The sequence below is a fragment of the Mesoplodon densirostris genome, chromosome 11 (genome assembly GCF_025265405.1).
Source record: "Mesoplodon densirostris isolate mMesDen1 chromosome 11, mMesDen1 primary haplotype, whole genome shotgun sequence".
Classification (NCBI taxonomy): domain Eukaryota; kingdom Metazoa; phylum Chordata; class Mammalia; order Artiodactyla; family Ziphiidae; genus Mesoplodon; species Mesoplodon densirostris.
In genome coordinates, this window is record NC_082671.1 from 99,398,736 (window position 1) to 99,423,280 (window position 24,545).

The window sequence follows — 24,545 nt, forward strand, 5'->3', positions numbered from 1 at the left end:
CTTTAATGACCCTGTTCCCTCCTTGTTTGTCTTCTGAATGCTCCTGTTCAGTTTCTTTTTCTGATCTGTTTCTTTCTTAAAGAAGAATGTTCCAAAGTTCTCTGTGTGTCTATTTTTTCTTTTCCATATCATTCATTCTTAGAGTTTCAACTGTTCTCTTTTTATATGATCTGTTCTCCTTTTTATATAATCTACATCTTATTATTTTTTTAAATAAATAAATTTATTTATTTATTTATATTTTTGGCTGTATTGGGTCTTCATTTCTGTGCACGGGCTTTCTCCAGTTGTGGCGAGCGGGGGCCACTCTTCATCACGGTGCGCGGGCCTCTCACTGTCACGGCCTCTCCTGTTGTGGAGCACAGGCTCCAGACGTGCAGGCTCAGTAGTTGTGGCTCACGGGCTTAGTTGCTCCGCGGCATGTGGGATCTTCCCAGACCAGGGCTCGAACCCGCGTCCCCTGCATTGGCAGGCAGATTCTTAACCACTGCGTCTACACCTTATTTTTGATGTTGTCAGTCTTCCACTTACTAAACTACAATCTCAGGGTCTTCTTGTGTTTACTCCTTCCGCTTCCAACATGCACACCTGAAAAAGAAATACTCCCAAACCCATACTACCTTTTTATGTATTCACTTAACAGAATTAAAGGCCTACTTTGTGTCATACACTGTTAAGTACTGGGGGGAATATGCTTTTAAACAAAAGAGATATCAACGCTACCTTCATGGAGTTTAGAGTAAAATTGCTTAGCCATCAGGAAAGTGCAACTCAAAACCGTAATGAGGTACTACTTCACACCTAATGGAATGGCTATAATAAAAACAACAGATTATAACAAGTATTGACTAGGGTATGGAGAAATTCCATCCCTCATACACTGCTGGTGGTAATGTAAAGTGGTGCAACCATTTTCAACCACTTTCAAAACAGTCTGGCAGTTCCTCAAAAGGTTAAACATAGAGTTGCCATATAACCTAGCAGTCCTACTCCTAGGTGTATACTCAAGAGAACTGAAAACATATGTCCACACAAAAACATGTATGTTAATGTTTATAGCATCATTATTAAAATAGCCAGAAAGTGGGAACAGCACAAAATGTGCTGATGAATAAATAAAATGTGGTATGTTTTGTTACTGAAATCAGTGGAATGTTATTTGGCAGTAAAAAGAAACTAAGTACTGATACCTGGTGCAGCATAGATGAGTCTTAAATACATTATGCTACGTGAAAGACACCAGTCACAAAAGACCACATATTGTAGGATTCCATTTATATGAAATGTTCAGAATAGGTAAGTCTATAGAGACAGAAGATAGATTAATGGTTGCCAAAGGCTGGAGGTATTGAGGGGGAATGGGGAGTGACTGCTAATTGGTATAGCATTTCTTTTTAGGTTGATAAAAATGTTATAAAATTAATTGTGGTGATGGTTGCACAACTGGATATACCAAAACCTTTTAATTATATACTTGGAATGGGTTGTTATATAATGTGTGAATTAATTTACAATAGGCTGTTGTATTTTTAAAGAATGAAATTAGGTATTTATCAGTGTTCACCACTAAAAATGGAGGCAGTGGCAGAGGCTTGGTATTCGTTTCTGTAGTTATGATGACAAAGAAGACAGCCAGTCATTGTCCCTGCCCTAACACAGCTTGCAGTGTATTAGGGTATATAGATAAACATAAGGAAATTATACATTTATGTCAGTTATGTGTAATGATATGTAATGGTTGTAGTACAAAGTGGTGTGGAAGTTGATTTGGGGAAGGGGAAGGCTTCCTGGAGAAAGTTATTGTTTAAGCTGCTGCGTGATGAGTAAAAGTTAGCCAAAGTTGTAAGGGAGGGGAGGGTGCCGGAAACTGTTTCAGAGAGAGGGAGTAGTATGTGCAAAGAGCTGGAGGTGTGTAGAAGTGTTGAAGGATTTTAATCAGGTTGAATGAGACAGTCAAATTTTCTCTTTAAGAAAAATCACTTTGGCTGCAGCGTGGCGAATGCAACTGAAAAGAGGACAAGACTGGAGGCAGGGAGACTCGTTCAGGAACTTGAGGAGTCTAAGAGATGAGCTAGCTTAGTGGAGGTGAAGTTGGTAAATAGTAGATGAACTCAGGACATATTTAAGAAATAGAATTGGTAGGAATTGGAAGGGGTTTGAAGTGAGGGAATAGAGGCAAAGATGTGGGTGCACTTGGTTTCCGGTTTGGATGACTCGGTGAATGGAGTGCTTTTCACTGGATGTCGTTCAGTAAATACTTTGTGCTTGCTGTATAGGTCAGGAGCAGAGTGTATTTGAATGCTATTGGGGGAGACAGGCAGTAAGCAAGGAATTACAATCAACTGTGAAAGGTATGCTAAAGGACATGTAGGCTATTGAGGAGAGGTGGCCTACTTATAAATAATGTATAAAAATCTTGTTTGGAGGGTGTTTTGTCTTGGAGTTAGCCTATTTTCTTAGATCTATTTGAATACCAAATAGAAAAGAATTTACGAGGCTACAGGAAAACCACGGGATAAGGATTCGTGATTAGAGTTTTTAGGGCTTTGGTGAACTGTCCAAAAATACATGCAAAGTTTTGTGTTTGATTTTCTTTGCGTTTCACTTCAGAAGAATTAATTAAGAACTTTTAAGTAAGGTCAGATTTATTTTTATGATACTGTGGAGGAGGGCAGAGTGTGTCTTTTTAGGGATATGGGGATGTGGAGCGGTAGAGCACAGAACTGTTGGAGAGCAATAAAGGAGTGGTAGTTGTAACAACCTAAAAGTCTTCCATTGCCTGAAGTGCTGCTCTGTGAAAATGAGGTCATAGGCTAAAATGAGAGGTGAGAGTACATTTCTCAGAGCATGTTGGATTTTGCTAAGAAATTGTACAGTTAAAGAATTCATTCAGGGCTTCCCTGGTGGCGCAGTGGTTGAGAGTCCGCCTGCCAAGAGGGGACACGGGCTCGTGCCCCGGTCCGGGAAGATCCCACATGCCGCGGAGCAGCTGGGCCTGTGAGCCATGGCCGCTGGGCTTGCGCGTCCGGAGCCTGTGCTCCGCAACGGGAGAGGCCACAACAGTGAGAGGCCCGCGTACCGCAAAAAAAAAAAAAAAAAAAGAATTCATTCAACAGTCTCTGGCAATTCCTTGGTGGTCCAGTGGTTAGGACTCTGGGCTTCCGTTGCAGTGGGCACGGGTTTGATCTCTGGTCGGGGAACTAAGCTCCTGCAAGCTGCACAGTGCAACCAAAAAAAAAAAAAAAAAAATCCTCTAACTTTTTTCAGTTTCTAAATTTAGTAAGCTGTGTTTTCAGAGAAAATAAAGGTAAAATATTAGCTTTAACTAAAAAACTTATACATTGAAATATTTTTTCTTTTTTGCTCAAAATATTACTAGAGTTGCTTTGAGTATTTGTGACTTTTTTGCATATTTTAATGTTTTTTTATTTTTATTTATTTATTTATTTTATTTATTTTTTTTTTGCGGTATGTGGGCCTCTCACTGTTGTGGCCTCTCCCGTTGCGGAGCACAGGCTCCGGACGCGCAGGCCCAGCGGCCATGGCTCACGGGCCCAGCCGCTCCGCGGCATACGGGATCCTCCCAGACCGGGGCACGAACCCGTATCCCCTGCATCGGCAGGCGGACTCTTAACCACTGCGCCACCAGGGAGGCCCCAATGTTTTTTTAAAGTTGCACAGGTAATGAGAAAAGTAGCAGTTCTACAAAAAGGTTGTGTGGGTTATTTTGACCCTGAGCAAGGATCACTGGGTTTGTTTTAGCTTAAGTGAAATAGGAAATGGTTATTATATAGTTTTTGTACCCGCATAGTTCTTTGTTTATTTGTTTGTTGATTCATTTGTTGTTTCCCCCACTAGAAGGTCACCTCAGTGAAGGCAGGACCTTGTCTGTCTTGCTGACTGTGTCCTCAGAGCCTATGACAGTACTGTAGTAGGGTGTATAGACATTTAATGAATGAACACTAAGTGGCGTCTCTCCATCAGCCTGAGAAATTTACAGATGATTATGTTGGTATCGTTAATCATGATTATGTATACACCCCAGATGCACTTTTATTATTTACTTTGCAACTTCTGGTAACTGTTTCCATCAATCTAATTTATATTCCTCCCAGTCATCTCCCTCCCTTGCACAAATTTACTGACTCTCCAGTGTGTGCTTTAAAAAACAATATGCTTTTATTACTGCCAGCCGGAGTGGCCTGCTTGGGGTGGTGGGTGCGCCGGGCTCAGGGTATGTGTGGGCTGTGAGGGGTAGATGATAGTTGGGAGGCTGAAGGAAAGGGAGTGGGGCTGGAGGCCAAGCCCGAAGACTCCTCCAATTTACTTCTGGGAAGAGGTTGACTTAATAAAGGAGTCATGGCAAGCTATGGCCAGGCCGCCAATAAGATTAAGAAATTCTTGGAAATCTAGCTGTCCATCAGAGTCGAGGTCCAGTTTCTTCATCATGCGGTCAAGGACACCAGGGTCCTTCTGGTTCTTTGTGAAGGCACCCAGCTCTGTATTCATGAAGATAAGGAACTTGGCCTTGGAGAGTTTGCTGTTGTTACCATCCCTTCCAGCATGCTTTTGGAAAACAGCAGTTAGAGACTCGACGCACCGTTCAGTCTCTATAGGGCTGGATATTTTTGCTATGTCGGAGAGGAGCGAGGCATGGGGCTGCGAGTGGGGAGTGGCGCGGCGAGCCTGGTTACTATATATATTAAACCTTAATTCAAAATTACCGTGGCATTTTTTCCGCTTTTTAACCCACCCTTGACATTTAAAGCCAGTCTTATTGGGGAGTGGGGGGAGATTATGTGTATGTTTGTTTTATGTGTGAAATGGACTGATGATACATAAATTGTTCCCTTTTAAATTACACTTAAGTGTTGGAAAGTTAGTTGCAAGACAGTATGTATAATGTGATTCTATTTGGAGGGAAATGTTGTTTGCATAGAAAAAAATCTGGGGAAATTACCCCAACTATTAATGGTTATGGATATTCTGGATTATGTCATCTTTGAATCTTTTACAACAAGCAGAAGAAAGTGATGAAGATGAATCTGAACTGGAGAAAAATGCCTGAATGGCTACTTCCAGTAATGTATTCAGGATTAAATATAGAGACATTGACATAATGAATGTTAGTTTGCTAGTCTTTGTCCACTCAAGGAAGCTGGTGTTTTAAATATTTATTTCTATATTATGCCTGTCTTTTCTCTGAACCTTTTATTTCATACGGAAAGATTGATTGTCATTATGATGTACACCTTGGGAGAGTTTTACAAGTAAGAAAATGAATTAGGGGTTTAGTTGGATGTATTTTGAAGCTTTTGGCACGTAGACTACCAAGAAAAGATAAGCATAATTTCCAAAAAAGCAGATAGTTTTGAGGAATAAAGGGATTTTAAAAGATAGAAAAGCAATTTTTTTTTTTTTTTTTTTTTTTTTTTTTGCGGTATGCGGGCCTCTCACTGCTGTGGCCTCCCCCGTTGCGGAGCACAGGCTCCGGACGCGCAGGCTCCGGACGCGCAGGCTCAGCGGCCATGGCCCACGGGCCCAGCCGCTCCGCGGCATATGGGATCCTCCCAGACCGGGGCACGAACCCGTATCCCCTGCATCGGCAGGCGGACTCTCAACCACTTGCGCCACCAGGGAGGCCCTAGAAAAGCAATTTTTATACAGTGAGCTCTTTTGCCTTGTTTTATATGAATATGAAAATGATGAATTTAATGATGAATATCTGTTTTAAGAATGAATTGAAAAAATGGCCTTAAATCTCTAAGAATAGCATCAGGAATGGTGAAACTTAGAGTTATGTGAATTTTGTGAAAATATTTTTGAAGACAGTGAAAAGAGGGCTTTTAAGAGTTGTGAAATGGAGCAAGACTAGGAAGAAGGAAATAACTGATGGCATAACCCTTAACTTACATGTACATTTGTTAAAAATGGTCTTCTACTGTAACCAGCAGAATTCTAATATCCATTATTAAGCGTATAGTTTTAGAAGAGGTTATGTTGATCACTAGATGCCCATTTGAGTTTTCTGAAAACAAGTTTTGTGTTGACCTATCTTTACTTCCTTTTTTGACAAGGTTGGTAAGTTCAAATGAGGGAAATGTTGCAAACCTAGTGTAGCTTGATTTTGTAGTACAGCACTTGGACAGGCTCTTGTTAGATCTTTGCGGTTAACATGACAAAAATCTGACATGAATATTAGCAGGATTGGATGGATTAACCGCTGGATGAACCACTGTATACACGTCAGTCTACTGATTAATCACTCAGTGTCAACCCAGAGGAAGGAATAAAGTGTAGTGGTCCTTGTGTTTTTGACCCTATCTTATTCAACATTTTAGTAGATTAAACTGTAGAAGCTGAGAGAGAACTCTAGAAAGCGTGAAGTAGTAGGTTTTAAACAGTAAAATGAAAAGATAATGGATATTAATGTAAAATTCTGCATTAAAATATTGATGGCTATAGGTTGGTAGAGACCATCTTTGACAAACATGAGAAAAATGTTGCTTGAAAGTGTAAAAGGAAGCCTAGTGTCTGACAACAGTATAATCACTTTAAAATGTACTAATTCAGTGTAAAGCGAAATTAGTAGTCTAGATTTTTTAAAAAAAATTTGTTCCTTTATACTGTTAGATCACATCTGCAGAACTGTGTCTAGTTCTACAGTTTGAGATTTGTCTACTGTTTCAGCAGATCTTACCAGTTACAGCCTTTTTTTGATTACTTACCGGTGGAATGGCTTTGTATAATAAAATTATTTCTACTGAGGAAAACCTATATTCCAGTCCTTTTTCTAGATTTGTTAACAAATGTATACATAATTATATACACACAGTTGCAGTTCTTCATATACCTTAAGACCCCCAAATCATCGGCTCAACTATTTTCTTTTGAGCCCCTTGGAAAAAAAAGGGAGCCAGTTTTCAAATCCACATACTTACCCGTGGTATTAGGAGAGCCCCTAGTAGGAAAGTGGTAGAAGACCTCTTGCACATGTTAGTTGGGATTCTTTGTTTTAAGTAAGAAAAGCCCATTGGAACTAGCCTAAATAAAGTAATTCACTGTAAGATTATAGAGATGTCTTATAGAGTCTGGGCTTCTGGAATGAATTAGAGCCAGGAAGTGTATGTAACCCAGGAAGTCTCCTAAGTTTCTCATCATTGTTTCCGCCAAATCCACTTTATTCTTTTTTACAGCAAACTAGATTTCTTGTTTTCCCAGTTCTGAAGGCAAAATAAAAGGACACCAACAATTTCAGAATTTGTATCTGGTCTAGATATCCAGAGAGATTGATCTCCTTCTGAGTTCTAATTCCGGATTCCCAGGAAAGGGACCAATTGATCCACCTTAGGTTATTCATATATCATCTGAGGTCATCAACAGTAGCTGGTGGGGTTGGGTGCCTCTGAGCAAACATACCTACTCTGTCATTCTAAATAATGTATTATGAAGAAATGAGGAAGACAAAGCTAGAATTAATAAGTGAGTTCATAAAGAAGCAAATATCGATTGTATAAATGCACAATCTCTAAAAATGAAAAAGCATAAATAAACGTTAAATCTTAAATCAGCAGTTCTCAAACCTTTCTGTTTCAAGGCCCCCTTTATACTCTTAAAACTTGAGAACAGACTGCACCAAACAGGGCAAGTAAAACTGGGGAAATCTGAATAAGACAGATGGATTATATCAATGTCAATGTCATGGATATAATGTTACTGTATACAGTTTTCACAAAATTTTACCATTAAGAGAAACTGTGCAAAGGAATATCTCTATTATTTCTTACAACTACCTGTGAATCTATAATTAACTCAATAAAATAATATTAAAATTTTTGTTTATTATTATTTTTTGTCTATTATTATTTTAATGTAAAAAAAATAGTGAAGAACCCAAAGACCTTTTTTGTTTATGTTGGCTGTCTTCCAGTATTTAACAAATTAGAAAGTAAAGCTCAAAAATCTTTAAAGTTTTATTTATTTAAAAATAATAGCTCATATGCCAATGTAAATAACATGTTTATGAAAGATAAGCATTTTTCAAGTCAAAAAATTTAATTAAGAAGGGCATTGTTTTACATTTTGCAGATTTTAATGTCTTGCTTAATAGAAGATAAATGGATTCTCGTAACTATTTCTGCACATAGTCTGTTGTGATTTCACATATTTAGCTTCTGAAAAATTCCACCATACACTTGTGAGAGAATGAGAGTATTAACCTTGCCAGACTTCCTGTAAGGGTTTCAGAGAACCTCTGAGCTAAATAAGTGAAGGGATATATAATACCATGTTCATGGTTTGGAAGATTGACTATTATAAAGAAGTTAACTCCAAACCAATCACAGATTCAACACAAGCTGAACCAAAATCCTAGTTGTGTGTGTGTGTGTGTGTGTGTGTGTGTGTGAAAAATGACAATCTGATATATAAATGAAAAAGGCCAGATATAGCCAGGTTAATCTTTAAGAACAAAAAGGTGAGAGGGGAGGGACAGATTGGGAGCTTGGGATTGACGTGTACACACTGCTATATTTAAAATAGGTAATCAACAAGGACCCTATTGTACAGCACAGGGAACTCTGCTCAATACTGTATAAAAACCTAAATGGGAAAAGAATTTGAAAAAGGATGGATACATGTATATATATAACTGAATCACTTTGCTCTACACCTGAAACTAACAAACATTGTTAACCAACCCTACTCTGATATAAAATAAAAATTAAAAAAAAAAAGAACAGACAGGTGAGAGGACTTATTTACTCTGATGGAAAATAAATGGAACTCAGTCAACCTATCCATGTGGAAAAGGAGTTGACACCCTATACTTTGTACCATACACAAAGATCAATTTGAGATGGATTGTGGATCTAAATGTGAAATACATAATAATAGATATTGAAGAAGGTAACATATGAAGATATCTTTATAAACTTCAGGTAGGGAAAATATGTTTAAACAGGACACAAAAATCTTTAACCATAAAAGAAAAGACTGATTAATTGGAGTACATTAAAATGAAGAGTTTCTGTCCCTCAAAAGGCTTCAGAATGGGAAGATATTTGTCTCACAGTTGACATAGGGCTTACATTCAGGGGTGTGTATGTATGTATTAAACTACAAATGAGTAAGAAAAAATACACAATCAGGCACATCACAAAAGAAAATATTCAAATGGTGATAAATGTTCACCATTAATATTCAAATGGTATTAAATGACAAAAAATTATTCAGTATCATTCATCAGAGAAATGCAAGTTAAGATCACAGTAAGATGTTAGTACATAGCCACCAGAATGGCTAAAATTTAAAAGACTGATAATACTAAATGCTGAGAAGGATGTGGAGAAACCAGAATTCTTATACACTGCTGGTATAAGAAGTATGTGAGATTTCAAATGAATTCAAATATTTTTTAAAGTTTTATCTTTTTCTAGGTTAGACATGTATAATACCAATGGAAACATTTACTCTGGATTACTACATCTTTTTTAATACAATATTTTTTAATTAAAATCCTTTTTTTATATTTGGCTGCGTTGGGTCTTCGTTGCTGCACCTGGACTTTCTCTAGTTGTGGCGAGCGGGGGCTACTCTTGGTTTTGGTGCATGGACTTCTCATTGTGGTGGCTTTTCTTGTTGCAGAACACGGGCTCTAGGCGTGCAGGCTTCCGTAGTTGTGGCACATGGGCTCTAGAGCACAGGCTCAGTAGTTGTGGCGCACGGGCTTAGTTGCTCCGCAGCATGTGGGATCTTCCTGGACCAGGGATTGAACTCGTGTCCCCTGCATTGGCAGGCGGATTCTTTAACCACTGTGCCACCAGGGGAGTCTCTGGATTACTACATCTTTTAAAGCTGAAATTTCACAGGAGACTGCTGAGGCTCCTTATTAAACTGATTCATTATAAAACTGTTAGAATTTATATTTATAGAGGGCAGAGATTCTGCTATACTGATTAGTTGGTGATTGAACTATGAGTATTTCATGAATTTAACAATGTTTGTTGAGTTCTTTGTATGTGCCAGGCTTGGTACTAGGAGCTAAGGAATACAGACAAACTTTTGCTCTCATTAATCGAATGATCAATCAGTGTTGAGTATTTTGACTGAAAAGCATAAAATATTGTATATATCAAATATATTTCATTTAAAAATACATAATAAAGGGAACGAAAGGTTTTGAGAGTTTGGATGGGATCTCTGTGGAAGTGATGGTTGAACTGAGAGCTGAAGTATGAATTGGTATGACTTGGTAACGTTGGTAGAGAGTGGAGGGGTAGGATCTTGAGGAATAGGTTCTGGACAAAGGAAACAACATATAAAAGCCCTTCATAGGAAGGAGGGAGGGAGCAAGGCCCAAGGAAGAATCCAACGGAAGTGTGACCAGAGCACACTGATGAGAAGAATTGTTACCACAAGAGGTATAGAGAGGTAGGTCTAGGTCAGATCTAGTAGGACCCAGTAAGTCCTATTAAATCCATTTCATACTGAGAGCTCTGGAAATGCATTGGAGATATTTAATTGCCTTAATATAATCAGATTTGCATTTTTAAGAGACAACTGCTGCCTATAGAAAAGATTGAGGTGTGGGGGAGGAGGGAAGAGGGAGTTCTACCAGGAGGCCAGTTGCAGAGGCTATTGCAATTGTTCAGACAACACATCTTTTCTCAGATGGCTCTTCAGTTGAACACTGGTATTTTACAAGATGTTAAAAGGTATTCTAGGTGGGAGAGGGTGTAAGAATTCTGTGGTTTGTATGTTTGAGATGATTCATAAAACAAAGGTAAGGTAGAATTTTTCACAGTCTTTAAAATGTGCTGAAGGAGGCGAGTGAGGAAGGAGCTGAACCCAGGTGATGAAAATGCAGTCAGGGTTTTGGGCCTGAAGGAGGTTTAGTTTTAGGAAATGGAGAATAGCCTGTGAAGGAAGATTGGGAGGATGCATAGTAGCAAGCCTAGAAGTATAGACTTTGTATATAAATCAGTAAAGAATATAACACTGGGGGCTTCCCTGGTGGCGCAGTGGTTGAGAGTCCGCCTGCCGATGCAGGGGACACGGGTTCGTGCCCCGGTCCGGGAAGATCCCACATGCTGCGATGCGGCTGGGCCTGTGAGCCATGGCCGCTGAGCCTGCGCGTCCGGAGCCTGTGCTCCGCAGCGGGAGAGGCCACAGCAGTGAGAGGCCCGCGTACCGCAAAAAGAAAAAAGAAAAAAAAAAGAATATAACACTGGAGTGAATGAATTAAGGTCCATTGGAGGAAATTTATTTGATAGTTATGGAAAATAGCAGCTTGGAAGCCATTTCAGTAGTTTAGCTCAGAGATGAAAATATTCCTTCCAGTCTCCCTTTGATTTTATTTGATACTGTAGGTTTCCTATTTACCAAGAAAGAGTTGGGTTTTGGATCAGTATTTTATCATTTTTATCTTTAGAATTCTTTGCTAAAGTTACAAAGTGATTTTTATTGGATGTTATAAAAAGTTAGGAATTGATACATTTTTTTCTGCTTTCCAAGTCAGTAATACTAACTTTCTTAGCCACTAGCTACATTCTCTGTTTTAATAGAGTTGCATATAGTGAATACTAAATTGAGAAATTTTAAAATAATTTGAACTGATAGTATTCAGCTTTGTACAATGACTAACCCTCAAAATTGGAGGGTTGTTTTTTTTATTCATGTGTTCTAATGCATTAACTCTCATATGTTCTAATGCATTAACTCATGTTTTTTTTTTTTTTTTTGCGGTACGCGGGCCTCTCACTGTTGTGGCCTCTCCCGTTGCGGAGCACAGGCTCCGGATGCGCAGGCCCAGAGGCCATGGCTCACGGGCCCAGCCACTCCGCGGCATGTGGGATCTTCCCAGACCGGGGCACGAACCCGTATCCCCTGCATCGGCAGGCGGACTCTCAACCACTGCGCCACCAGGGAGGCCCTTAACTCATGTTTTTAAGGAGTGGAATTCATAGTGGAGTAAACAAGACTTAAAGTATTTTAATTTTGTGTAGCTCTTACAAAGATCAGAAAAAAAAAATTTTAGGACAAAGTAATTAATGGATATTATATTTTGAAATGTACTTTGAAGGTTCATTTTAATTGTTGTCATAGTTATTCCATCCAGTTCTGTTTGAGTTGGGTCTTTTAGACTAACTCACATAGGCCCTTTTCTCGCCCAATAAGTTCCTCTCTTCTTTAGTCCCACCCAAATGATAAATATGATTTGTTGTCAGTTTACAAAATGATTCCTCCCCTTTTTATTTTGAAAATGATATGACATTAAACAGAGGCTATGGTTAGGCCATAGAACTTTTAGTTTGTAACAGGTTCTTATAAAAAGTGTGGGAATTCACATCTCTCCATCTTCAGAGGGACTGATCTCATGGGAATAATAAATAGTAAACATAAATAATGTTTAACTATATAATAAACACTGTGTTAGGCAGTTATATTGTCTCACAACAATCATATGAGGTAAATATTTTTAATCTTATTTTTCTGTTATACCAATGAGGAAAATGAGATGCAATTGTGACTCCAAAGTCACAACAAAGCTTATACATTGCAGAGCTGGGAGTTGGATCTTGACTCAACATTGTTCTCATGAACACTGTGCTATAGTGCCTCTGGGCTACTCGAATCACCAGATTCTACCTCTCTTGGTATCCTGAAGAATCCCTGGGGCTAATTATAGTTCAGTAGATAGGCTAGAGCAGATCTGGTAGATCAGTTATCTAAAGTGTACCAATGGGGTATGCCAAGAAGCTCCCTTTATACAGCCAGGGAACACCAAGGTTTGCTTTTGCCAGCTAATATTCTCTATTGTCCCAGAGCTTGCTGTTTATGATTGTAGGTGCTATTAGACAAGACATGTAGGACCCTGACTGATAGTGGTATAGTTAATTTTTGAATTATCAGTCCTTGGTTCTAAATACCTTTACCTGAAATATAGTAACTGAACATATAATGACTAAAGTGTAACACAGAACTAACAGGTCACTGGTTTATATTAGTATTTTATGATTCTGTTAAGTTCTTTAAGATGTTCCTTTTGTCAAGACATCATGTAAAAAGCCTCATTAAATGCTTTTGTCTCATTTTCAATTTACATGAATGGGGTCATATACCTGCTTTTCTGCTAGCTTCTGCTCTTCTGTTAAGTCATTTTTTCCATTACTAAAAGCTTGTTTGTTTTCATTGGATAATCTGATTCCAAGTTTAGAACTTCTGCGTTTTACAGAACTGTGGATGACAGGGAGATGAAAAACAAAAAGACTACAAGAAAAGCCGTTACTAGTTTCAGTAGAAAATTCAAAGGCATCTGTTGTTTTCTGTTATTAACTGTTGTCTTCCTATTTTGGAATAAAAGTAAAACTAGACCCTAGTTTAGGTATGGCAGTTATCATTGATACTTACAGTACCACAAGCATTATGCTCTTTGAAGATTTGGAATAGTTAAATACAGTGCTTTGGATCATCATCCTGTTTTAAATAGAAGTAAATTTTAGGAACGATTCTACTCTTTACTCTGCAAGACACTGTAAAATTTAACATTGTTTAAAGAAAGCTTTATATAAGAGAAATGAATTATGAGTTAGTATCCTAACTAAACATTTCCAGTCCCAGAGACCCATTTATATGAAGAAGCCTTCTATTCTTTCAGAAATTTACTGTAGCAAGTAGTCTGATTGCTCCTGAGGCTAATAGTGGAGATCACTCCCTTTAAAATGCTATGAACCCTTATTAACCAATACACTATAGAGTATAGCAGTCTTCCAATTTTTAAAGAAAATAGATTTATTTTTATATACAGTAATAAAATGAGGTTAAATCCACCATTAGTGAAAGTAGACAGTAGTAGAATGAAGGTGCTTGCTCTATTTACCAATTTCTTGTTTTCATCTCCTCCCAAGGAAATATTCTATACTTTAAATTTTTTATTGTAAACTTGATGATCTTTTTTGTTAGTACAGGCTGAGTATCTTTGGACACTCAAAAATTTTCCCCCCAATTTTGAAGGTAAATTTTATGTTGTTAGCTGTCTTTGAAGGCTAAAGTATGTTTATCATAAATGAAGAATCATGAGCAGTGAGTTCCAGTAGAACTAAGAAAAGCATTAGGACTTGTCTTAATTTCTTAGGGTAATTGGGAAGTTTATCAAAAGGCATTTTACTTCTCTTTGTTATCTTTTTCACAAGGGCTGCCTTCTAAATGGCAGCTACACTCCTCCAACCTGCCTCTCTCCTGTACTAATACACTTTAGAGACCTTGAGTGAGAGGAGCCAGAGAATTATTTTAACCTATATTTACATATTAATGAAATACATTTTAAAATTGAATTATGAATGAATAAAAATAAACTTAGATAATTTATGAAGTATAATCAGTCTTATATACAATAAGCAATGAAAAGCTATCTGATTTTTTTCTACTGATATTTGCTAAATGTTCACTTTTTTTAGTCTTTTTTTCTTTTTAATTTTGTTATACATAAGCCCTATAGAGAACTTGGAAAATACTAAAAAAAAGAAGAAAACAGAGAGAGAGAGAGTGAGAGAGAAAAGGAAAAAAAAAGGTAGTCCCTTTACTCTATGTTAATGAATTTCCTTGCAGTCCCTCTACCTTGCATAGGTGTATGTCTGTGTTTGTGTGTATTTTTTATATACTCTCAATTTATATTATTAAGCTCTAGTGGTGCTATCTTTAGATTAGTGGGCTTTTCAATTTTATTTTGTTAGAATATTTACACAGAAATTTGCAGAATGACCTGTAAAAATTGTTTGATGGGTTTTAAGTATACCAAGCAGGAATATAATAGCTGTAGTAAAACATGAATAGAATTAGTGAAGAAAGGTTATTTTGGTAACATGGCAGCTGGAAGAAAGATTAGCCAAGCCATCTGTGAATTGAATTACAGCATAACGTGTTAAAGTGGATTTTCAAACATGAATTTTTGCTATTTTAGGTTTTGGAAATGTTTTTGTATTTGTGTTTAAACTTGGGTGGTCTTGGTATTCACTTCAAGCAAAGTGAAGATGCTTCAATGTGTCTTGAAGAATTAAACAATAGTTCTTTTTTCACCTTGCTTTCTGCTTTACATCTATACCACACGCTTTTATTTGGCCCTTTTAAGTACCTAGAGCTATTTGCCTTTCAAAAAGCTGAGTATGAAGCAAGTGAAGTCTGCAGATATTTTCAAGTTTATTAAAGTTTAAGCCAATTGCTTCATAAAATGTTATATTGTAGAGTGGTGTAGGTTTTGAAAAAATAGAGAGCTAGTAAAATATAGAAGGAAGAACTTCTACAATTGGAGTCCTTTCCCCTTTTCAGAGTCTGTTAAGTAAGGATAATAATATTCTGTAGCAGGGTTCTGGGAGGATGAAATGAGGTAGTGTAAGTGAAAGGACCTAGTACAGCCTTTCCTACCAAAAGGGAAAGGGAGCTAATATTTGCGTAACTGCTGTTTCAGACCTTTCGCTAGGTGTTGGAGGACAAATAGAAAGTACCTGCCTTTGAGTTTATATCTAATTGTGGGTCCATAATGAATGTATCTGATATGACTTTAGTCATTTAGAACATTTTCTCTGTTTAATTAAGCACTACATGTAAATGGAATCATTTTATTCTATTCCAGCAGAATTGGGACGAAAGGGAAGAACTTTTACATAAAGGTAATTACTTTCCTGCTTGTAGGTGATATACACCAGCAGATTTTCAGGGGAAAAAAATCTAATGTGTGGGTGGAAAGGCAGAGTTACTGAGTAGAGGAGAAAGTGTGTCAGCTAGACAGTAATAGTTGTGTAGTGTGGTTTCACACACATTCTTTTGAAGAGCTGTGAATTCATGATTGTATTTATATTTACCTTCATTTTCTTGAAGGATTAACTGAAAAGCAAAAAGGATAAAATACAGCATATACACATGAAACTGGAAAACAAGATATGGACTTAAATTATCAAGGTCCAGTGGACTTATTATCAAGGTCCACACTGTGGTATTTAGAATAATACAAAAATTTAAGTTCTGCTTGACTGATATTTTGGTAGAACCGGTTAAAAATTACTTTATAAGGTTAACAGCATGGAAGCAAAGCTTTCAAAAAAAGAGTAAGTTACTTTGAAAGTTCAACCTCCATATTTTACCACTGACTTTTTAAAAATAAATTTATTTATTTTTGACTGCGTTGGGTCTTCGTTACTGTGCGTGGGCTTTCTCTAGTTGCGGCGAGGGGGGCTCCTCTTCGTTGTGGTGCGTGGGCTTCTCATTGTGGTGGCTTTTCTTGTTGTGGAGCACGGGCTCTAGGCAGCAGGCTTCAGTAGTTTTGGCTCGTGGGCTCTAGAGCGCAGGCTCAGTAGTTGTGGCGCACAGGCTTAGTTGCTCCGCGGTATGTGGGATCTTCCAGGACCAGGGATTGAACCCGTGTCCCCTGCATTGGCAAGCGGATTCTTAACCACTGCGCCACCAGGGAAGCCCCGAAAACTGTCTTTTTTGTATCAGGTAAATAAATGCTTGTTGAATTGAATTTTATAATTTAGAATAAGAATCTTGTACTTTTTTTTTTCAATTTAGGAACCAAAGATTTTAAAAATGTAGCATTTGCTAGAAAAATTGGACCAGCTGTGAGGATTAGATGAAATACTATATAAAAATGGTGTATAAAATGCAATACTAATAAAAGGGCTTAAGAGGAAATGTCAGTGTTTCTAAACATTGGTATTGATATTATCAGTAACAGCTGAAGCTCAGAGGAAATGTGTTTTTTGATAGAGAACACTAATTATAGACTTGAAATCCACTTTGAATTTTATATCTCTCTTAGAGGAATTGCCATGAGTATAAAGTAGATGACACTCTATCCAAGTTGAACAAAGTTGTTAGGGAAAAAGATCCCAAATCTAACTAGACCTATCAGGATCAGCTGACTTTTGTAGTTTCTTCCCTTTGCTCATCAATATTCTAGCTGCACTTCCTTCACACCTTTAATTATCTAAGCTTTTTCATACCTCGAGTCCCTGTGCATTTTCCTTTTGTCTGAAACAGTCTCTCTACCCTTTGGCTAACTCCTATTCATTAAGCTTTGTGACTTTCTGAAGCAGACCTTCGCTGATTCCCTGTCTTATTCTCCTCAAACCTATCTTTCCCTGTTACCACCCTGTTCTTTCATATCTCTTCTTTTAGGGTGTAATTATACGTTTATTTGTTTATTTATTTATCTACCAGTGAAGCCCAAGCATTTATCATAGTGCTTGACTCATAGTGAATTCTCAGTAAATAATTGTTGAACGATTTAATTTTAAAATTCAGTAGCTTCTCTTTGGATTTAAATCCAATTTTTACTTTGTTTCTTTTTCTCTTTCTCATTGTCTTTCTTTTTTGGCAGATTCAGATAGTAAATAGCTGTTATTATTACTGCTTGGTAGTATTTACCTTTAAGAGAGCTATGCAATTGTCCTATGTTTGTTTGTTTTTTTTTACAATGTATACATATATTAAATATTACAATTTTATTTGTCGATATCTCAGTATAGCTGAAAAAACAAAATATTTTTAAATAAAATAATTTAAAATGAAAATGTTTTTGACAATGAGAACACTACAAATCAAAAGTTCTGCAAACTGTTCCGGGGGACATTTCTAGTCTTACATGTATGTATTAGATAAGAAAAGAGGATGAAATTTTATAACCACACAATTAAAAGTCTAAATAAAATGAACAATTTTTTAGCAAAACGTATAAAAACTGACCCAAGAAAAATAGAATATACACTAATTGTTAAAGTAATTAAATCAGTGGTTAAAACCCATTCTGGAGGTGGGTGAATCCCTGGGCCAGATTGTCTTATAAGCATATTCTACCAAACCCTCAAGAATAAATGATTTCGACCTTATTCAAAATGTTTTTGTTTTTTGTTTGTTTTTTAATTAATTTATTTTTATATTTTTTTATTTTTTGGCTGTATTGGGTTTTCAATTCTGTGCGAGGGCTTTCTCTAGTTGTGGCAAGCGGGGGCCACTCTTCATCGTGGTGCACGGGCCTCTCACTATGGTGGCCTCTCATATTGCAGAGCACAGGCTCCAGACGCGCGGGCTCAGTAGTTGTAGCTCACGGGCCTAGTTGTTCCACGGCATGTGGGATCTTCCCAGACCAGGGCTCGAACCCGTGTCCCCTGCACCGGCAGGCAGATTCTCAACCACTGCGCCACCAGGGAAGCCCTCAAAAGGTTTTGAACAAGAGGAAAAGGAATAAAACTCATCAACTTATGAGGCTTCCAAAACTTTGATTCCAAAATCAAACAAGTATAATACAAGAAGGAAACATTTCAAGCCAAACTCATTCATAAAAAGAGATGTAAAAATGTTGAATAAAATTTTTTTAACAAACTGAATCAAATAATGTTTAAAATCATAATACATCACAACCGTATAAGATTTATCTCACAAAGGCAAGGAAAATTCAATACTAGAACATCTACCAACATAATAAATCACATTAAGAAAAGGTAGAAAATACATAATGAACAAAATAGAGACAAATCTTTGATTAAAAAAGATTAGGTACTTCAAAAATCTTATCAAATAGAATTAGAAGGGACCTTCTTAATAGCCACCAAAAACTTTATCAAACATTGTTCTTATGGTGAAATAGAGGTATTTCTTTTTCACACACACACACACACACACACACACACACACACTGTATTTTATTTTTACAAGAGATAAATAAACTGACACCAAGCATTGTAAATGGGTGACCACAACAAAAGCAACAATGATTGCAATTACCAAACACGAAACACACTCATACTATGTCGTAATATTGACATTCAGTCCAGTAATCCTCCACTGTAACAGCTCCTTTACTTTGCAGTGAAAATTGATTTGTATAGCTTTTGCCTCTGAGTCCTTGTGGGATTTTTTTTTTTTTATGTTTCAAACAGAAAGTCACAAAAATTATAATCATCCTCATCAGTTCACTCAGTCCCATGTAATTAATTTTTTTTCCATCTTGACCTTTTTTTAGCCCTTTTATGAATTCATCAGTTTTCCATTAGAGTTCTGAAAATGCTTATTCATTCAGTTCAGCAGTATAGTCAGTTACCAGAAATCTGTACTTGTCAGAGTCTCTTCCATGAATTCCTTGAAGATGAAACCCTTTTATAGGAACATTTTTGCAAAAGCATCAGAGTACACCAAGAACTGTCTGTTTTTTTTTTTTTTTTTTCTTGTAATGACTCCAAAAAGTGAGGAGCAAGTTAAAGCAAGCCTTTTGCCTCTGCAAGAGAAGTGAAAACATTTGGTCACACAAAAACTCGTATGCAGATTTTATAATGACTTTATTTATAATCATTAAGAACTGAGAACAAATCAAATGCCCTTCAACTGTCATGTCAGCAATCCAAATAGCTTTCAACTGTTCTTCAAAAACTATAGGAACCCTCCTGAACAGGATCAATTGCTCTAGAGAAAGCTGACTCTTGAGCATGATTACTCGTGAGTTTTCACTTCAGAAGATGACCTCTGTTTTTCTGGTTCATGTGATTAGGTATCTCAAGCAGTTACTTCTGCCAAGAAGCTTATCCTAACTTGTTCCCGATCTAGAGCCGTCTTGAGTGTTGTCCTTGAACTCTTGCATATTTCTGTAACAGTTCTGTAATTGTTTATTTACTTGACTGCCTATTCCACTAAAATATAAGTTCCATAATTTTGTTTTTGTAGCCTGAGCACCTAGCATAGTACATAGAATACTGTTTGCTAGATATTCAGGAAATGTTTAATGGTATGAAGAATTCTCTTCACAGTGACCAATTTCAAAGACTTCATCTTCGGGCTTTGAATAGAAGTGGACATTATGAAATTGCTCTCCCTAATTTATTTGGTGCATAGGTATACAGGTTGAATAGTTAAATTAAGATTTTTAGTAAGTGGACAACCCTATACTATATCATTGATTGCCGGCTTGATTTGGTACATCTGCGGAGGCTATTCAGGAGCCACCTTCTTTCTGTAAAATTCAGTGTGTATGCTTCCCTAACTTGTATACTTAAGTTAAAGATAATTACCATTCCAGATTGTGTGAAGATTCACTTTGGAAAATATTTTAAAATCCCAGACAGAAACTTAACTATTTATAAAAGGATATATTCATGGGTATTAGGGTTTAAAGGTGTTAAAGTTATAACTGTAAGAAGCTTTGTTGTTCATTGTTTTAAGTTCACTGCTATTGATTTAAGGGCACATTTGTAGAAACACGTATGTGTATTTATTCAACAAATATTTGTGTGCCTGTTACCTGGTAGGCACTATTCTAGACACTAGGATACATCAATGAACAAAGCAGACAAAAATTCCTTTGCTTGTGGAGTCTACATGGAGCTTATGTTCTGTTTCTGTATGTTTTTATATATATGTGTCTAGATATGACACTATTATAGGAAAAACAGCATAATAAATGATTTTAGGGTTGTTTCGTAGTTTAGCAGAGGACTACGATAAAATTGGAGGATTGTTACCAACCCTTGCTTGTCTGTAGCCTCATTTCACATATGTGCCTTTTGGATTTTTTTTTTGCCGTTGCTTATCCAGAATGGGGAGGACAAATAAATTTTAATAATCAATTAAATTAAACTGACATTTATTGTTTTGGCATGTGCAAAGCACTCTGCTATAAACGTTGTAGGGGGAAAGGGAACTAACACAATTTGTAACTTCAAGACATGTATATAGTCTAATGGGGCAAGTCAAGTGCAAATATAACTAATTCCACACAGGATAAGAGGAAAGGTGCAAACACAATGCCAGTTATTTTCAGAAAGGGGGAATGTTACACCAATCAGTGGCTAAATGAAAACAAAACAAAACAAAACACGTCATCAAATGTTGGTGAGAATGCGGAGCAATGGGAACTCATTATTGGTGGAGATATAAATTAGTACAGTTACTTTGGGGAAATGTTCGTCAATTTCTTATAAAAGTAAATATACGTCTGCCCAGAATTCTGTTCCTAGTGTTTGCCTAAGAAATGAAAACATATGTTCTGAAAAGACTCATACCAGAATGTTCATAACAGCTTTATTCTTAACAGTTGAAAACTGGAAACAGCCCAGGTGTTCATCAGTAGAGGAATGGATAAATAATGATATCGCCATACAAGGAAATAGCCACTCAGAAATTAAAAGGACAAACCACTGATACCTACAGCTACATGAATGAATCTCATGAACATCTTGCTTACAGAAAGGCTTTCACATAATAAGGGTATACTCTAGAATTCCACTTACATGAAATTTTTAAATAGCCACACCTTATTTATGGTAAAAAAAAAAAGTAGTGGTTGCTTTTACAATGGGGGTGTGGGAGTTGAGTAGAAAGCGACGTGAAGGAACTTTCTGTAGTGATGGTAGGTTCTAAATATTGATAGAGGTTTGGGTTACACAGGTTTATGCATTAGTTAAAACACAGTGAATATACATTTAAGTTCCTTGCATTTCATAGTATGTAAGTTTTGAATCAAAAGAAAACTAAACAAATATTGAACTCTAATTAATGATACACATGCTGAAGTATTTAGGGAGATAATTTACTAATTATCTATACTAATTTCTGCAGCCTTACTTTTTTGGTACTTTTTAAAGTAGCTGGATTAATGGATGGATAAAGGAATGATGGATAAAGGGTAGATAGCTATATATTCCAAGCAAGTAATAACATATTAATAATATAATCTAGATGATGGATACATAGGTATTCACAGTAAAAGTCTTTCAACTTTGCTATATGTTTGAACATTTTTATAATAAAATTTAAAGGAAAAGTGGGAAATACTATACGTGGAAGGTAGTGTCAATAAATATTTTTGTGTTTTATGTAGTTTTTAGGATGTAGAGGAATGGAAAGAATTTTTGTTGGGGCAGGGGTGCAGTCTAGGCAGAGATACAGGGAAAGCATTATAGAAGGAGGGAGCAACATTACAAGAGATGCCAGGATAAGAATTGAACTAGTGAATAGTTCAGGTTGGCTGATGCATAGGGTAAAATATTGAAGCATAAATATAGAAAAGTAGAAGGCATTTGTGTAATAAGTCATTAGGAATTAGTTTCGGAATGGTGGGACATTTCTTCTCCCAAACCAAAAAGAGAAGAAAGAAGGGAGATGTAAGAACTTTTAATGTGGGAACAGTGAGATCTTAGAAGATTGCCATTGACCATTTCAGTTTTCTTTATAGTGTAAAAGTATAGCTATTGGGTATTTATCTCAGGTGGCATTGTGGAGGAATAGGATTTAATATAAGGAGACTGGAGGAGATTTGGAGTGGTAAATACAATGTGATAGGGATTCAGGGAAAGAGAAGGAGAGTAGAATAATACAGTGAGGTTAGAGTGATGTTATAATGGACCAAATTAATATGGTTTCATAATATTTCTAGCAGTGCTTCACAGCATCTTTATAAGAGCACAGAGAGCAAATGGATGATACTACTCAGCCCTAAAGACTGGCAAGAAATTCTGGGGTGCTGAATGAATAGTTGAAATAGAGTAGGCAAATAAAGCCTGTGAATGGTGGACTGGGGAGAATTGGAAGGGGTCAAGAATCAGGAATTCACAATGAGCACCAAAAAAGAAGAGATTCAGTCCAAAGAGGGAGGAAGATGTAGAATGGGACACCATATTCTTCTCTGGGAGTTTCAGAATTCTAAGATCTTAGAGCTGACACATTTGGAAATGGTGGCATTGTCTTCCATCTAATCACATAAGCCAGAAATTTAGGAGGCATTCTTAAGATGCTTTTTCTCTTAATCACTATCTCAATAAGAATGTCTAAATTCTTGAGTTTTCATTGTGAAGATAATCTAAAATATATGACCATGGGTAGCCAGGAAGATGGGTATTTCTAGCTACCCATGAATACTGCTTCTTAGTTTCAGTTGAATTTTACAACTGAATACTGCTTCTTAGCTTCAGTTGAAGACATTTGCATTTGCGTTGGTGTTGGTGCCAAATATAACAGATTTAACTGTCAGCAACAAATGAGATTTAGTGAAAATGGATGGATTTAGTGAAAATTTAGTGAAAATGTCATGTTTGCAATTGGATGGGGGTAAATTCCCAGCCAGTTGACATCACAGACCCCTTTACAAACTAAAGAAAAAAGTCATGAGAAAATTTATAAATTTGTTTAGATTTACATATATACTAAGGCATGTATAACGGCCTAAGTTGATGTTAGTAGCTATTTAAATAACATAATAAAAATAATTTTAGTTAATTTTAGGATAGTTTGTGGGAATTTTTTTCCCTTTTCGATGAATCCCTTTATATTACTCATATTGGACACACCTTGTTTTTGTACAGAATACATTTAGTCTCCTTAGCCTGATCTGCAAGGCCAGCCACAGTCTCCCCCTCTTTTTTTTTTTTTTTTTTGTTCGCCGGCCTCTCACTGTTGTGGCCTCTCCCGTTGCGGAGCTGTGCTCCGGACGTGCAGACTCAGCAGCCATGGCTCGCAGGCCCAGCCACTCTGCGGCATGTGGGATCTTCCCGGACCGGGGCATGAACCCGTGTCCCCTGCATCGGCAGGCGGACTCTCAACCACTGCGCCACCAGGGAAGCCCATCTCCCCCTCTTATCTCCACTTAATTCTGCCTCATCACCTATCATCTCTTGCACTTTATGGTCCTTCTGCAATACCACACGCTGTCTATCTGATATCTTACTCCCTACCTTTTAGGAATATTGTTTTAGCCTTCACCATTTCTTTATTCTTAAAGACACATACTCCTAGAAGCTCTGACTCCTCTCTCTCTAGGCTCTTTCTATCTTCTTAGCTCCTACAAAGTAAGGTGCTTGCCGTGTTAAAGTATTTCCTATTTGGCTCCCAATTAAAACCGTGTATTTCATATGGATCTGTATCAATCATGATTCATCTTTGTATGACCAGCCTGTTGTATCACAATAAATGATATATGTTCAATAGTTACTGAAAAGATCTGAACCATGCTGGTGAAGGGTATTAAAGTCCAGAAACTGTTTTTGCTCTTCTGGAAGATATTTTCTGGAGAAGGAAGACTATTGTGATAAAACAGAGCTTGGGGGTTTACCTTCATGTCTTATTTATATAATCTGTTCTCTTGTTAACATGAAATAGCTCTGTCAGAAAAGATTTCTCGGGACTTCCCTGGTGGCGCAGTGGTTATGTATCTGCCTGCCAATGCAGAGGATGCAGGTTCAGTCCCTGGTCCGGGAAGATCCCACATTCTGCGGAGTAAGTAAGACCATGCTCCACAACGACTGAGCCTGTGCTCTAGAGCCTGTGAACCATAACTACTGAGCCTGTGCGCCTAGAGCCCGTGCTCCGCAACAAGAGAAGCCACCGCAATGAGAAGCCCGTGCACCACAAAGAAGAGTAGCCCCTGCTCGCTGCAACTAGAGGAAGCGTGTGCGCAGCAATGAAGACTCAACGCAGCCAAAAATATAAATAAATAAATAAATTTATTTTTTTAAAAACGAGAAGATTTCCATCTGTATTAGACATGACTGCTCCACTGAGCTTTACAC

The 24,545-nt window shown here is 37.2% G+C and overlaps 2 protein-coding genes across 4 annotated transcripts in view; one reads left to right on the top strand and one right to left on the bottom strand.

The window, feature by feature from the left end:
* Window positions 1-24,545, top strand: part of PPP1R12A (protein phosphatase 1 regulatory subunit 12A) — a 152,814-nt gene that overhangs the window by 11,556 nt on the left and 116,713 nt on the right. The window lies entirely within an intron of this gene.
* LOC132499015 (uncharacterized) lies at window positions 4,324-13,472 on the bottom strand. Its single transcript, XM_060113318.1, has 3 exons — window positions 13,411-13,472; window positions 13,122-13,236; window positions 4,324-4,773 (listed from the first exon to the last, which is right to left on the bottom strand). The coding sequence occupies exons 1-3, from the start codon at window positions 13,470-13,472 to the stop codon at window positions 4,324-4,326; spliced, it is 627 nt and encodes a 208-aa protein (XP_059969301.1).